This window comes from Eutrema salsugineum, unplaced genomic scaffold (assembly GCF_000478725.1).
Source record: "Eutrema salsugineum unplaced genomic scaffold, Eutsalg1_0 scaffold_16, whole genome shotgun sequence".
Classification (NCBI taxonomy): Eukaryota; Viridiplantae; Streptophyta; class Magnoliopsida; order Brassicales; family Brassicaceae; genus Eutrema; species Eutrema salsugineum.
Window position 1 is genome coordinate 3082415 of NW_006256858.1, and position 12337 is coordinate 3094751.

At 38.3% G+C, this 12337-nt stretch overlaps 1 protein-coding gene across 1 annotated transcript; it reads left to right on the plus strand.

Moving 5' to 3' along the window:
- The first annotated feature begins 2771 nt into the window (after nucleotides 1–2771).
- On the plus strand, nucleotides 2772–4285 carry LOC18021431 (stem bromelain). Its single transcript, XM_006404092.2, has 2 exons — nucleotides 2772–3280; nucleotides 3540–4285. The coding sequence occupies exons 1-2, from the start codon at nucleotides 2842–2844 to the stop codon at nucleotides 4115–4117; spliced, it is 1017 nt and encodes a 338-aa protein (XP_006404155.1). The 5' UTR covers nucleotides 2772–2841; the 3' UTR covers nucleotides 4118–4285.
- Nucleotides 4286–12337: the final 8052 nt, after the last annotated feature.

Sequence of the window (12337 nt, forward strand, 5' to 3'; positions counted from 1 at the left end):
TGAGAAAATTTTGAATGCTGATGATGAAACTTTCTATTTTGAGAATATTTCTATTTTAGGAAAGTTTCTAAATTTGGAAAGTTTCTAATTTGGGTAATTTTCTAAATGAAGAAAGTTTCTATGTCGGGAAAATTTCTATATGAGGAAAGTTTTTATATGAGGAAACTTTCTATTAGAGGGAACTTTCTCGGAAATAGTAAATTTTAAAGGGTATGGTTTTAGTTACCCCGAACATGATGTCGGTTTAATAGCTGTGATTTAATCGGTTAAAGCCGAATATAATTTCGGTTAATGAGAAGCAGGTTTAGCCGGTTTTAGGCGGTTTAGGAGGAACCCTAGGGGAGCCGAATATGATTAGGGTTTTATCTAGGGTTTTAACGGTTTGGAAAACATATTTTGGATGTGATTTCGAGATCTATAGGATCTGTGGTCGATGGTTTTAATAATTTCACAAGGACAACAAAGAAATCACGTGAAAAGGACTAGGGTTTAAGCATTATGACTTACGATTTTGAAGATTACAAAATCGTGAATCAAGCTTAGGATTTAGGGTTGATTTTCTTAGTTTATTCAATCAAGTGTTTCAAGCAAGAGAATCAACAATCAAATAAGCTGCAACAAGCTTATTAAACATGAAGAAAATCGAATAGGTTTATGCCATAAACATAGCTTGTTAGGTTTTTGTAGATTAGGGTTTTATAAAACGAGTTTAAAATCTTTGAACATGCATAAACTTGTAATTTAAACAATCAATCAAAAAGTTATCAATCAATCATCAGAGTATCAAACACTTTCAATCAATTAGAGATCGATTTTTTTTTTTTTTATAGGGTTTTGAAGTGTTTAAACAACAGGTTCTATGGCTCTCAGTTTTAGAAGATACCTTTTCCACCTTTGGATTTATGACAGGCTAATGAAACTGGGAGCTAATAGACCTCAGTTAGCCGCTACAAATTCCAAGGATTGATCACCAAAACTGGAGAAGCTGCTGGTTGAAGAAGGGAAAACTCGGATCTGGTTTTTTTTCGGTTGATCGTCGTGTACTGTAAGTGTGCGTGAGGGCGCGTCCGACGTTGGATCGACAAACGGTTTTCACCAGTAGATTTGTCTCGTCGAGGGCTTCGATTTGATATGTAGATCGTCTTCTGGTTCCTCACGGTTTGGAAGATATGCGTCTTTTAAGTTTCGACTTGCTTTTAGGGTTTTGGTGGTGGCCGAATTTATTAGGGTTTTTCGCTCAGAGAGTCTTATCGTGCTGATAACGTGTTGTGAAAACTTAGAAACTTTATTAATCACTGGAATGTATATATAGAGTACATAGGGAATCTAGGTTAAGTACAATGCCCTGATGGGCCTAATGGGCCGCTATAAGAGTCCATATATGATATGTGTTATAACAAAAACGGATTACACAAACTATACAAGAGATGAGTGGAGGTAAACCTGTGGAGACTAGTCAGTCAACCGCTGCTTGTGAGAAGAATCCAAGAGGCAAAGAAGAACGACCGACTCGTTTATTTGAAATCATGATTGTGAAAGAATGAAGATGAGTCAATAACTGAACCATAACCCATGGTTTTATTTACTTTTTTTTTGCAGTTAGTTAAACATTGTTTTTTTTAGAACCTATCAAATAATTTAAAATTCTAAACCAACTATTCAACTGAAAATTAAGTTGATTTGACCAATTATAACCAAAAATAGAGACCAATGACCGGATTTATCCTACCGATTTTAATAAAATTGGATCAGTTATAAATTTTAATAAACAGTTAAGCAGATATAGTTTTATCGACTGATCGGGTCGGCAACATGCTATAAAGTGAACTTTTCACTTTGATTTAACGATTCAACTGACATCATAAGTTCCAAGCGAAATCGAATCAACAGGCCATGAAATCCATGAGATTCAAATGAACCATCACACTATCTGTTCCAAATTTGAAATGCTTCCGACTAATGTTTAGGATAGTCAAATTGTGATTATCGTATAACCTATAACCTGGCCAAACCACTTCCAACATAATTATATTTTTTTTAGGGAATCAAAACTGGGTGAAATAGTCCTTCTACACAATCTTTCTTACCACTAGACCATAACAATAGGGATTATTGGGATCTAATTCTCCGTTATTATTTATCACTGTAACTCCATTAATAGTTTTTCAACTCTGTTCTGGTTATTTTTTTCCAAGTCTCCGCTCTTATTTTTTTTTCAAGTTTGCTCTCTTGTTTTTTTGTCAGATTCATTTTCTTTCTTTTTTATTACTCCACCGAATCAATGTTTGATAAATGGCTATTTAACGACAACAAAGATTTTTGTTTTGGGTTTAATGTTAAGAACAACAAAGGTTTCTATTTTCATTGTATGACCAATTCTGTTTTATATGCCCATTATTTATCAAATCTAAGTGTAAGAACAATTTTGTAAAAGTTAGAAAAAAATTTATACATAATTGCATTAGTAAAAAAACTAACTTCATCATAACATATACATAATCACATCGTCGTCAATTTCGCAAATACTATTTAATAGCTCTTCTCACACTAATCGAATTACGGGCCCAGCCTCGCGCGTTATGATTCATGAGATTCGATTAAAACAAAAAAAGTTTTATGTAATTTGATTGGCCATTTACTTGCGTATCGAATTTGGCAACCATAGCTAGAAATGTCGTTAGAATATTCAAAAGAAGAAAACATGCGACCATACACACTTCGAATTAAACCCCTATATAAACACCACCTTCTCATACTCGTTTCTTGGCAACCAAGACATATAAAACCCAAACAATCATATTAAAAAAAAAAAAAACATTTCATACATTTTCTCTTTAAACAATGGCTTCGATCATTTTCTTGATCCTAGCAATTCTTTTACTTTCCACAACTTCAGGAGCCACTTCTCGTGGGGATTTCTTTGAAGTTTCTGCTGCCACGGAGAAACATGAGCAATGGATGGCTCAATTCCATCGCGTTTACCCCGACGATTCTGAAAAGAAGAGTAGGTTTGAGATCTTTAAGAAGAACTTGGAGTTCGTGGAGAGGTTCAACATGAACACGAACATGACGTACAAGTTGGATGTCAACGAGTTCTCTGATCTCACCGAAGAGGAATTTCAGGCGAGGTACATGGGGTTAGTGATTCCCGAGGGTATGATCGGAGACTCACCCGACAAAACGGCGTCGTTTAAATATGAAAGTGTCAGTGAAACCGGTGAGAGCATGGATTGGAGACAGCTGGGAGCCGTTACATCCGTTAAGAACCAAAACCCATGTGGTATAATTAATATAATATAGTTTTTCCTATATCACATTTCAAAAGAAAATATACAGTAAAAATTCTATAAATTAATAATGTTAAAATTCTTAATTTATATTAATTTATAGAGATATTAATTTATAAAGAATTAATTAGATTAAAAATTAAATTTGGGACTAATTAAATTTATTAATTAATCGAATTTATTAATTTATTAAATATTAATTTAAAAAGTTTATACTGTATTAATAAATAAATATAAATTATGAAAAATCAGGATGTTGCTGGGCTTTCGCGGCGGTGGCAGCCGTAGAAGGCATAACGAAGATAGCGAAAGGAGAGCTTATATCGCTGTCGGAGCAGCAACTGGTTGATTGCAGCAGAAACGGCATCAACAATGGATGTAAAGGAGGGGCAGCATTGAATGCTTTCGAGTACATAATCAAAAACAAAGGAATCACAAGAGAGGCTAACTATCCCTACAAGGCATCACAACAAACATGTTCTTCGTCAACCAATTACGCTGCTGCTACCATCAGCAATTACGCAATGGTTCCTCAAAATGACGAGGAAGCATTGCTTAAAGCGGTGTCTCAACAGCCTGTTTCCGTGGCCATAGCCACAGGGCCTGCGTTTAGGAGTTACTCGGAGGGGATATTTGGTGGAGAGTACTGTCCGAGGAATCTGACTCATGCGGTTACTATTGTTGGTTACGGGACGAGTCAACAAGGGACTAAGTATTGGTTGTTGAAGAACTCGTGGGGACCAAGGTGGGGAGAAAATGGTTACATGAGAATCAAGAGAGGCGTGGGAGCGTGTGGTTTGGCCAGTTTTGCTGTATATCCACTTGCTTGAAGTCCTATTATCTGTTGTTCAAATATATATATGTAGTAGATGGTTTTTGTTCAGAGTAATTGACAACACCCATATCTAATCTTATGAAAATGCATGGTCCCACGTTGTCGTTGTTGGAGTCATATATATTGGAATAAAGTTACGTTTTACGTTGGTGTAATAATAATATACATAAAGTTCCTATATACATATATGCTTATTACATCTTATAGCCAAACAGATACAGAGGCAAACGTTACCAATGAGTTAGAACTTAGAAGTTAGAAATATTAAAACAGTAACTATATATATAGACAAGCATGTTTACACACTGATTAGCTTTTCTACCGGTGAATTTGAAATCAATAATTACGCTTAATTAACCACTTCATAAATCTCTTATAGAGTATTAATTAAACAAGTTTTATATTCATTAGAAGGCATCTAGATGCATAATAAATATGAGGATCCATTCACTTATATATATGGATATTTTTAGACATGTGCATATTTCTCTCTAGGGTTTAGAGCATGTCCAGATCCTGATGGGTCTTTACCTTTTTTTATTATTAAAATGTGTTGTTTTAGTATTAGAGAGTTAATAAGAGAAACCTGATTTTTTTTTAAAAGTTCAATGGGAGAAATCTGAATTTTGTCAGGTTAAAAAAAAAAAGAATGAGTACCCAAAACAAACTTTTTCTCATTCTTCTCTTTTATCCAATGAAATTTGGACATGTGCAGCTCAAGAGATATTTCTCTCATCTCGGAAAATTGGCTTTTTCAGGCTCGAACTTTCTGAAAATGGTAAATGTATATGTAAACTTATGCGCAATGCTTTAACATATTTAATCTATGTTAACATTTAAAGTTCATCTTTAAACGTGGTTTTAGTTTGAATTTCAACCTTAATCTTTTTCATTTGTGCTAAAAACAATTTCCGACCTAACTCTGTTAATTCTCCGTCAAGATTTAAATTGTTTAAGTTTTGCATGACGGAAAAAGTGGATTAGTATCTCTTGTGCATTGGTGAGAATTTTCTAGACTAAGTTGTGGATTGATGCACTATCTTTGGTCCTAGTTTAGCAGTTCATGTCTATGAGATTTGTGCATTCTCTATTTTTGTTTTCACTTAACCAGTTTAGGCTTTTGCTTTGTTTGAGGACAAACAAAGTTTAAGTCTGGGGAGTTGATAACACCGTATTTTGACCACTTTTATGGATCGTTTTGAAATATTATTTCTATGTTTTTAATTGCTTTTAAGTACTTTTATCACGTTTTTCTAGTATTTGTAGTTCCAAGACTCTTTTCAGGAAACTTAGGGAAAAGCTTAACAAAATGGATAGAAAACCAGATTTCAGCTCAGAGTCAAACCGTCAGAAGTTCACCCCTGATTGAAGGCCTTCTCACCGTCTGATCCAGCTCAAATTTGGAGACCTTAAAGATGGAAGTATCAGCTTTCCAATGCACTTTACAGCTTGGCAATCCAACGGTTCAATCAAAAGATACGCGAAGAGCAAGATGTCCCGTAAACCAGTTGACCAGCACTTCCACCCGCGGCCAACAAGCATTTTCCCGCGGTCAGGAGCATCCCGACCGCGGCAAACCACTCATCCACCGCGGTCACACTTGTCCCGACCGCGGCCTTCAACCTCCGAGCCCAAAAAGCCCATTTCTAAACCCCACATTTGGAGAAACCCTAAGTGACGTCCAAAGAGGTCTTGAGCACTATAAATACATGTCTTAGGAGCCCTAGAAATCGTGTAACCTATCACCACCGAAATATTTACTTCATATTCTTATTGTTTTTGCTTTAGCTTTTAGGGAGAGAGAGATTTGTTCTCTTGAACCCTTGTTCTTTCTTTTTCAATTTCGGTTTCTATTCTACTTCTTAATATTATGTCTTTGATTTCGTTCATTATGTCTGAGTAGTTTTATTGTTGGGATTAAGGGATTTTCGATGGGGATTTATATGTTCGGTGAGGATTCCATTGGCTTTTGAGCTGAATCTTAGAACTTTTTCTTCTGAATTCGTTTTTACTGCATGAGAGTAGCGTCATGAACTACAATCTGATCCAGATGCTTGGTGACACGAAAGTGTTCATCAGGTATCAGATCTAGTTTGGGAGAGCAAAACAAACATAGGAGTGGAAACCTACCTATGGGCGATTTGTGAATTAGGACGAGTCTTATACATAATGCATCTCTTCTCTTCCAGGGCCAGAGTGGAAACCTACTGGTCAGGGTTGAGAGAGATAGTTGTCTATGATCACGACAGTGGCGTATTCATACGTCCGTGACTCCAGTTCGAAAATTTTAAGCTAAGATCTTACAAAATTTCCTCTCTAGCAATGTTTTGAATCGTTCGTACCCCTGAGAAAACTTCCCTGAACCCCAACGCTTTCTTCTCCATTGTTTTACACCGATTTTCTTTAAGCTTTAATTCAATATGTCTTTCCTTTTTAGTTCATTTTCATTTAAGCATTAGAATATCCGTTTTTATCATTTTTAGTTATTTTCGTTAAGTTTAGTTATTACGCCATTTAATTTCCGTATTCTCTTTTAAGATTTCGTTTTTAGATTTTAAACACACTACCAAACCTCCACTAAACCGTTTTTGTTCTAGACTTCTTTACTTTAACTTATTTCAAAGGCTTTTTGCAGTAAAAGATCATCCTTCCCTGTGGATTCGATCCCTAAGTACTACAATCGATCAGCTGTGCACTTGCGGCTATTGATTTCAATTAGGGTAAAACTTGACAACCCTCGACACCACACATCAGGATCACCATCAATTTTTTGGCGCCGTTTCCGGGGAAGGCACGCATTTTCTTTTCTGCAAAACCCCAAGAAAGGTTAGTAAATCGACTCTAGAACCCCTTTTCTGCAACTTTCCATTTTTTCGGTTATTTTGTTTCCATTTCAGAAGATATGGATCCTATAAATCGAAATAAACAAAATGAGGAAGGTTTCTATAACACTCCTCAAGCCACAAGACGCAGAGAGAAGCATCTACGCGATCTCTACGAAGAAACTCAAAGCGAAGACAACAGAACGCCCCAGAAGGAACCCTGCGCACCTCAAATGGCCAACCCTGAACAACCTGCTCGTCGGTTGCCTCACAAGAATGAAAACGTCAAACCCATTCACCGATTGGAGCTACTAGAATTGGCGGTCTCGCACTTACTCGACGTTCAAGCAAGATCCACAATTGACGAGAGAATTGACGACTTGTCAATACTCTTTAACAGAAAGCTTGAAGATCTTTCAGCTCAAGTCAAAACCGTCGAAAGCAAGCTAAACGAAGGTGCTGAAACCGTCCAGGAGAGGATGAAAGCAATCGAAGAAGGAGTTGGAGCACACAAAGTTCGCATTCGCAAAGCCGGTTGGAGCATCCGCACCTTAGAGATCAAACTTGGTGAAGCAGAAGAGACTATTAACTACCACAACAACCAAACCTATTCCTATGTGGAAGAGATTTGGGATGGAGTACACAAGGTTCAAGAGAAAGCAGAGACAATAGACTCAACTATGGACGAAGTAGTCTATACCCTCAACGAAATCGAAAAGAAGGTCGAAAAGCTTATGCAAGGATGTGAAACGAATGGTTCGACGCTTCTCATCGAAGATCTTAGCCTAAAAGAGGAGAATACGGAGTTAGAAGGTGCAAAAATCAGTTCAGATGGCAGAGGAGTAGACGAAACTGAAGAAACGATTCGGAGCCCCATTCCCGCGGTCGGAACTCACGTGACCGCGGCCAACAAGCTTCCAGCCGCGGTCGTGAGCATCCTGACCGCGGCAAAGCCCTCTTCACCCGCGGTCGTGGAGCTTCTACCCGCGGCCAGCACTCCTTCAGATGCCCTTCAGCCCTTTTCAACTCCTACAGGTCAATACTCATTTGATACATCTGCTGGGATGGTCAAAACCCTTCTTCAGGAGCAGACGGTGTATGCTATCAACTCCAAAACATCTCAAGAAGAAAATAAGGTACTCCCTTGCAATATAGTCTTAGCATATGAAGATGAATATGAAGGGCACTACCTCGAAGATGAAGACTATCGTCTGTTCATAGAAGGAGGGAATCCAGACAAAATGGTGGAATTAGGAACACCAATCTCCAGAGAAAGGCTCATTGAATTCAACAAGTTTGTGAAATCAATCCCTCTTTACACAAGTTTCGATGATATATGGCATCTTGGTTGTTTGCAAGTTTTCTTTAGGTACAGCAAGGAGACAAAGGATGATATTCGAACCTACTTTGGGAGGGCCAGACGTCTGACTTTTCCCAGAACATCACCTGATGCTGCTGTTTATTCAATCCACCTCCAAAGACCGGAAGAGTGCAGCCACTACACCAACAGAATCAGCAAAGAAAAGCTCGATGAATTTAATGATGTGGTTCAAAATTTGCCTGAAGGAATCACGTTTGCTAGAGCTTGCAAGGACTTCATGATAAGCCACTACTTCTGTGAGAGCAAAGAATCAATCCCTGAGATAGAGGACTTGTTCAATCATGCCAGAAGAGGTAAACCTGTTCGAACACTTCATAAAATAGAAGGAAGAGGTCAGTTTCTTATCTCTTGTTCTATTAGAGGAGAAATGTTTAAAAACGTGCTATGTGATTCTGGAGCTTGTCTTAACATGATGTCCAAGGCAATTGCTTTGAGACTTGGTATTAGACACCTGCGCAGGACTAGAGCAAAGATTAGTCTAGCTGATGATTCTAATGCAACACCTCAAGGAATAGCTCATGAAATTCCTTTGAGAATAGGAGATTGCATAGTGCCTGTCGACTTCTACATTGTCGAGACGAGAGATGCAACATATCCAGTGATTCTCGGATGGTCTTTTCTAGCAACTTCCGGAGCTATAATGGACTGGCCAAACCGGAGGATTTTATTTGCTAATATCGACAAAGATGTCTTCATAGAAGCTGTTCTATACAACAGCAAAGCAGGAAAACGTCCTGCAACAGAAGAGTTTGAAGAAGAACTTTGGAGTGACGAAGAACCTGCTAAGCAAAGCAAGGAGATGTCGAAAAAGACTTGTCTCAGGACAAGGTCTTCTTCATTGGAATAAGTCACGTCCAACACCAAAAGTCGAGCTAAACGACTTAAAACAAAAGCGCTTAATGGGAGGCAACTCATTTAGGTATTGTTTTCTTTAGTATTTTTCTTTCTTTTTCTTTTGATCTTTTTCTTTTTCTTAGTTTCAAGTGTTTCTTATAAAACAAAAAGCCAAAAAAATCAAAAAACCAGAAAAAAACCAAAAAAGAGGATGGTACCTGACTGCTCGGCCCAACAGGAACCAAGGAGAAGCAGGAAGAGGCCGCGATATAAGCCCCAGCGGTCGCAGACGTTCTGACTGCGGGAAACTACTCATCGACCGCGGTCGCGTAGTCCTGACCGCGGCCAAGTGCTTGATTGCCGCGGTCGTGCAGCCCCTGACCGCGGCACTTGGTCGTTGAGATCCAAACCCGACCCAAACCACCCCTTTCACCCCATTCCACCTCACCAATCACCCTCCACCTCATTCATCACCTTCCACCACATTCATCACCACCTAATCACCTTCCCAAACCCCTTCGAATGAATCCGGTTCATCTCCACCAGCATCCCGGATCCAGGTAAGTTCTCTTTGTCCTTACCAATTCGATTATCTATGCATTTTTCTCATCCAATCTCGACTTGTTTCACACTGAGGACAGTGTGATTTAAGTCTGGGGGAGGATTTCATCCCTTTCTAACCACTTTTCTTTCATGAGTCTTGCATTATCTATACTTTTTGCATTTTCTTTAAAGTTTTTCAAAATCGGTTTTCAAAACAAAATACGTTTAAAAGGGAATGATGAACATGAATCAATGATAGTTGACTGTGTGCTTTAGACTGTTCCTAGTGATATGCTCATTCATGATTTAGGACTAGACTAGGCGGTAGCTAAGCACATTTGAAATGAAGTACCCCAGAGGAATTTGAATGATTTCGATTTAGATGAAGGGATACACTAGCTCTGTTTTATTTGGACTTAATTTGGACTTAATTTTCTCATTGAAGCATTAGACCAGGGAAACGAATCATACATTCAGGACTCCTTTATCCTTTTACCACTCTCTGTTGATCCTGAATGGCTAGTTCATCTTTAGCTAGTTCCCCACCTTAACCAATCCTCTTTCAAACCACATGCACCCTTGTTTTCTATTGTCTTATATGCAGATAAGTGCAAAAACGTTGGAGAGAAAGAGGAACGACGCAGTTTTCAGTCACCAAAGACAGAGACCTGCGATTTGCCGGAAAAGTTCCCGGAAGGATTCAACACAAGAGAAAGCTCAGCTTGCCTTAGAAAAATCTCAAATTTTGGTACAATCTCGTCCTCTAGTCTCTCTCTCTTTAAAAAGCATTTCCTTTCCAAAAAAAACAAAAAAAAAAAACAAAAAAAATCCGAAAATAAGAAAAAAAAGGAGATAAAAGCCTTAGAGAGTCTAGAGAGGTCGAATTTTAAGTCCCAAGGCAACTGGAGTTCGATTTTATGGAGTTTTGGAGATTGTTTTCTGATTCCCGAAAAGAATCTAAGTCTGGGGGAATAGCTGTTTACAACAAAGGAGGAAGGATTATGCAACAACATTTGGCAAGAAGAAGTGACTGAAAACTGTGGTCATCAACAGGTCCTTATCTCTCTTGCGGTTTTGCATATTATCTAGCATCCTCCAGATCTTCAGGTAACCCGAAACACTTTAACTCCACCACTTAAATAGCCCTTTAATGCCAAACGCCGTCTACCCTGGATGATGTCTTTAATGAGAACTCACTATTGAACTTAATGAATGTAGAGAGCTAGTTGACTGAAATCAAGATTTAAATTGTTTAAGTTTTGCATGACGGAAAAAGTGGACTAGTATCTCTTGTGCATTGGTGAGAATTTTCTAGACTAAGTTGTGGATTGATGCACTATCTTTGGTCCTAATTTAGCAGTTCATGTCTATGAGATTTGTGCATTCCTATTTTTGTTTTCACTTAACCAGTTTAGGCTTTTGCTTTGTTTGAGGACAAACAAAGGTTTAAGTATGGGGGAGTTGATAACACCGTATTTTAACCACTTTTATGGATCGTTTTGAAATACTTTTTCTATGTTTTTAATTGCTTTTAAGTACTTTTATCACGTTTTTCTAATATTTGTAGTTCCAAGACTCTTTTCAGGAAACTTAGGGAAAAGCTTAACAAAATGGATAGAAAACCAGATTTCAGCTCAGAGTCAAACCGTCAGAAGTTCACCCCTGATTGAAGGCTTTCTCACCGTCTGATCCAGCTCAAATTTGGAGACCTTAAAGATGGAAATATCAGCTTTCCAGTGCACTTTACAGCTTGGAAATCCAACGGTTCAATCAAAAGATACGCGAAGAGCAAGATGTCCCGTAAACCAGCTGGCCAGCACTTCCACCCGCGGCCAACAAGCATTTTCCCGCGGTCAGGAGCATCCCGACCGCGGCAAACCACTCATCCACTGCGGTCACACTTGTCCCGACCGCGGCCTTCAACCTCCGAGCCCAAAAAGCCCATTTCTAAAGCCCACATTTGGAGAAACCCTAAGTGACGTCCAGAGAGGTCTTGAGCACTATAAATACATGTCTTAGGAGCCCTAGAAATCGTGTAACCTATCACCACCGAAATATTTACTTCATATTCTTAGTGTTTTTGCTTTAGCTTTTAGGGAGAGAGAGATTTGTTCTCTTGAACCCTTGTTCTTTCTTTTTCAATTTCGGTTTCTATTCTACTACTTAATATTATGTCTTTGATTTCGTTCATTATGTCTGAGTAGTTTTATTGTTGGGATTAAGGGATTTTCGATGGGGATTTATATGTTCGGTGAGGATTCCATTGGCTTTTGAGCTGAATCTTAGAACTTTTTCTTCTGAATTCTTTTTTACTGCATGAGAGTAGCGTCATGAACTACAATCTGATCCAGATGCTTGGTGACACGAAAGTGTTCATCAGGTATCAGATCTAGTTTGGGAGAGCAAAACAAACATAGGAGTGGAAACCTACCTATGGGCGATTTGTGAATTAGGACGAATCTTAAACATAATGCATCTCTTCTCTTCCAGGGCCAGAGTGGAAACATACTGGTCAGGGTTGAGAGAGATAGTTGTCTATGGTCACGACAGTGGCGTATTCATACGTCCGTGACTCCAGTTCGAAAAGTTTAAGCTAAGATCTTACAAAATTTCCTCTCTAGCAATGTTTTGAATC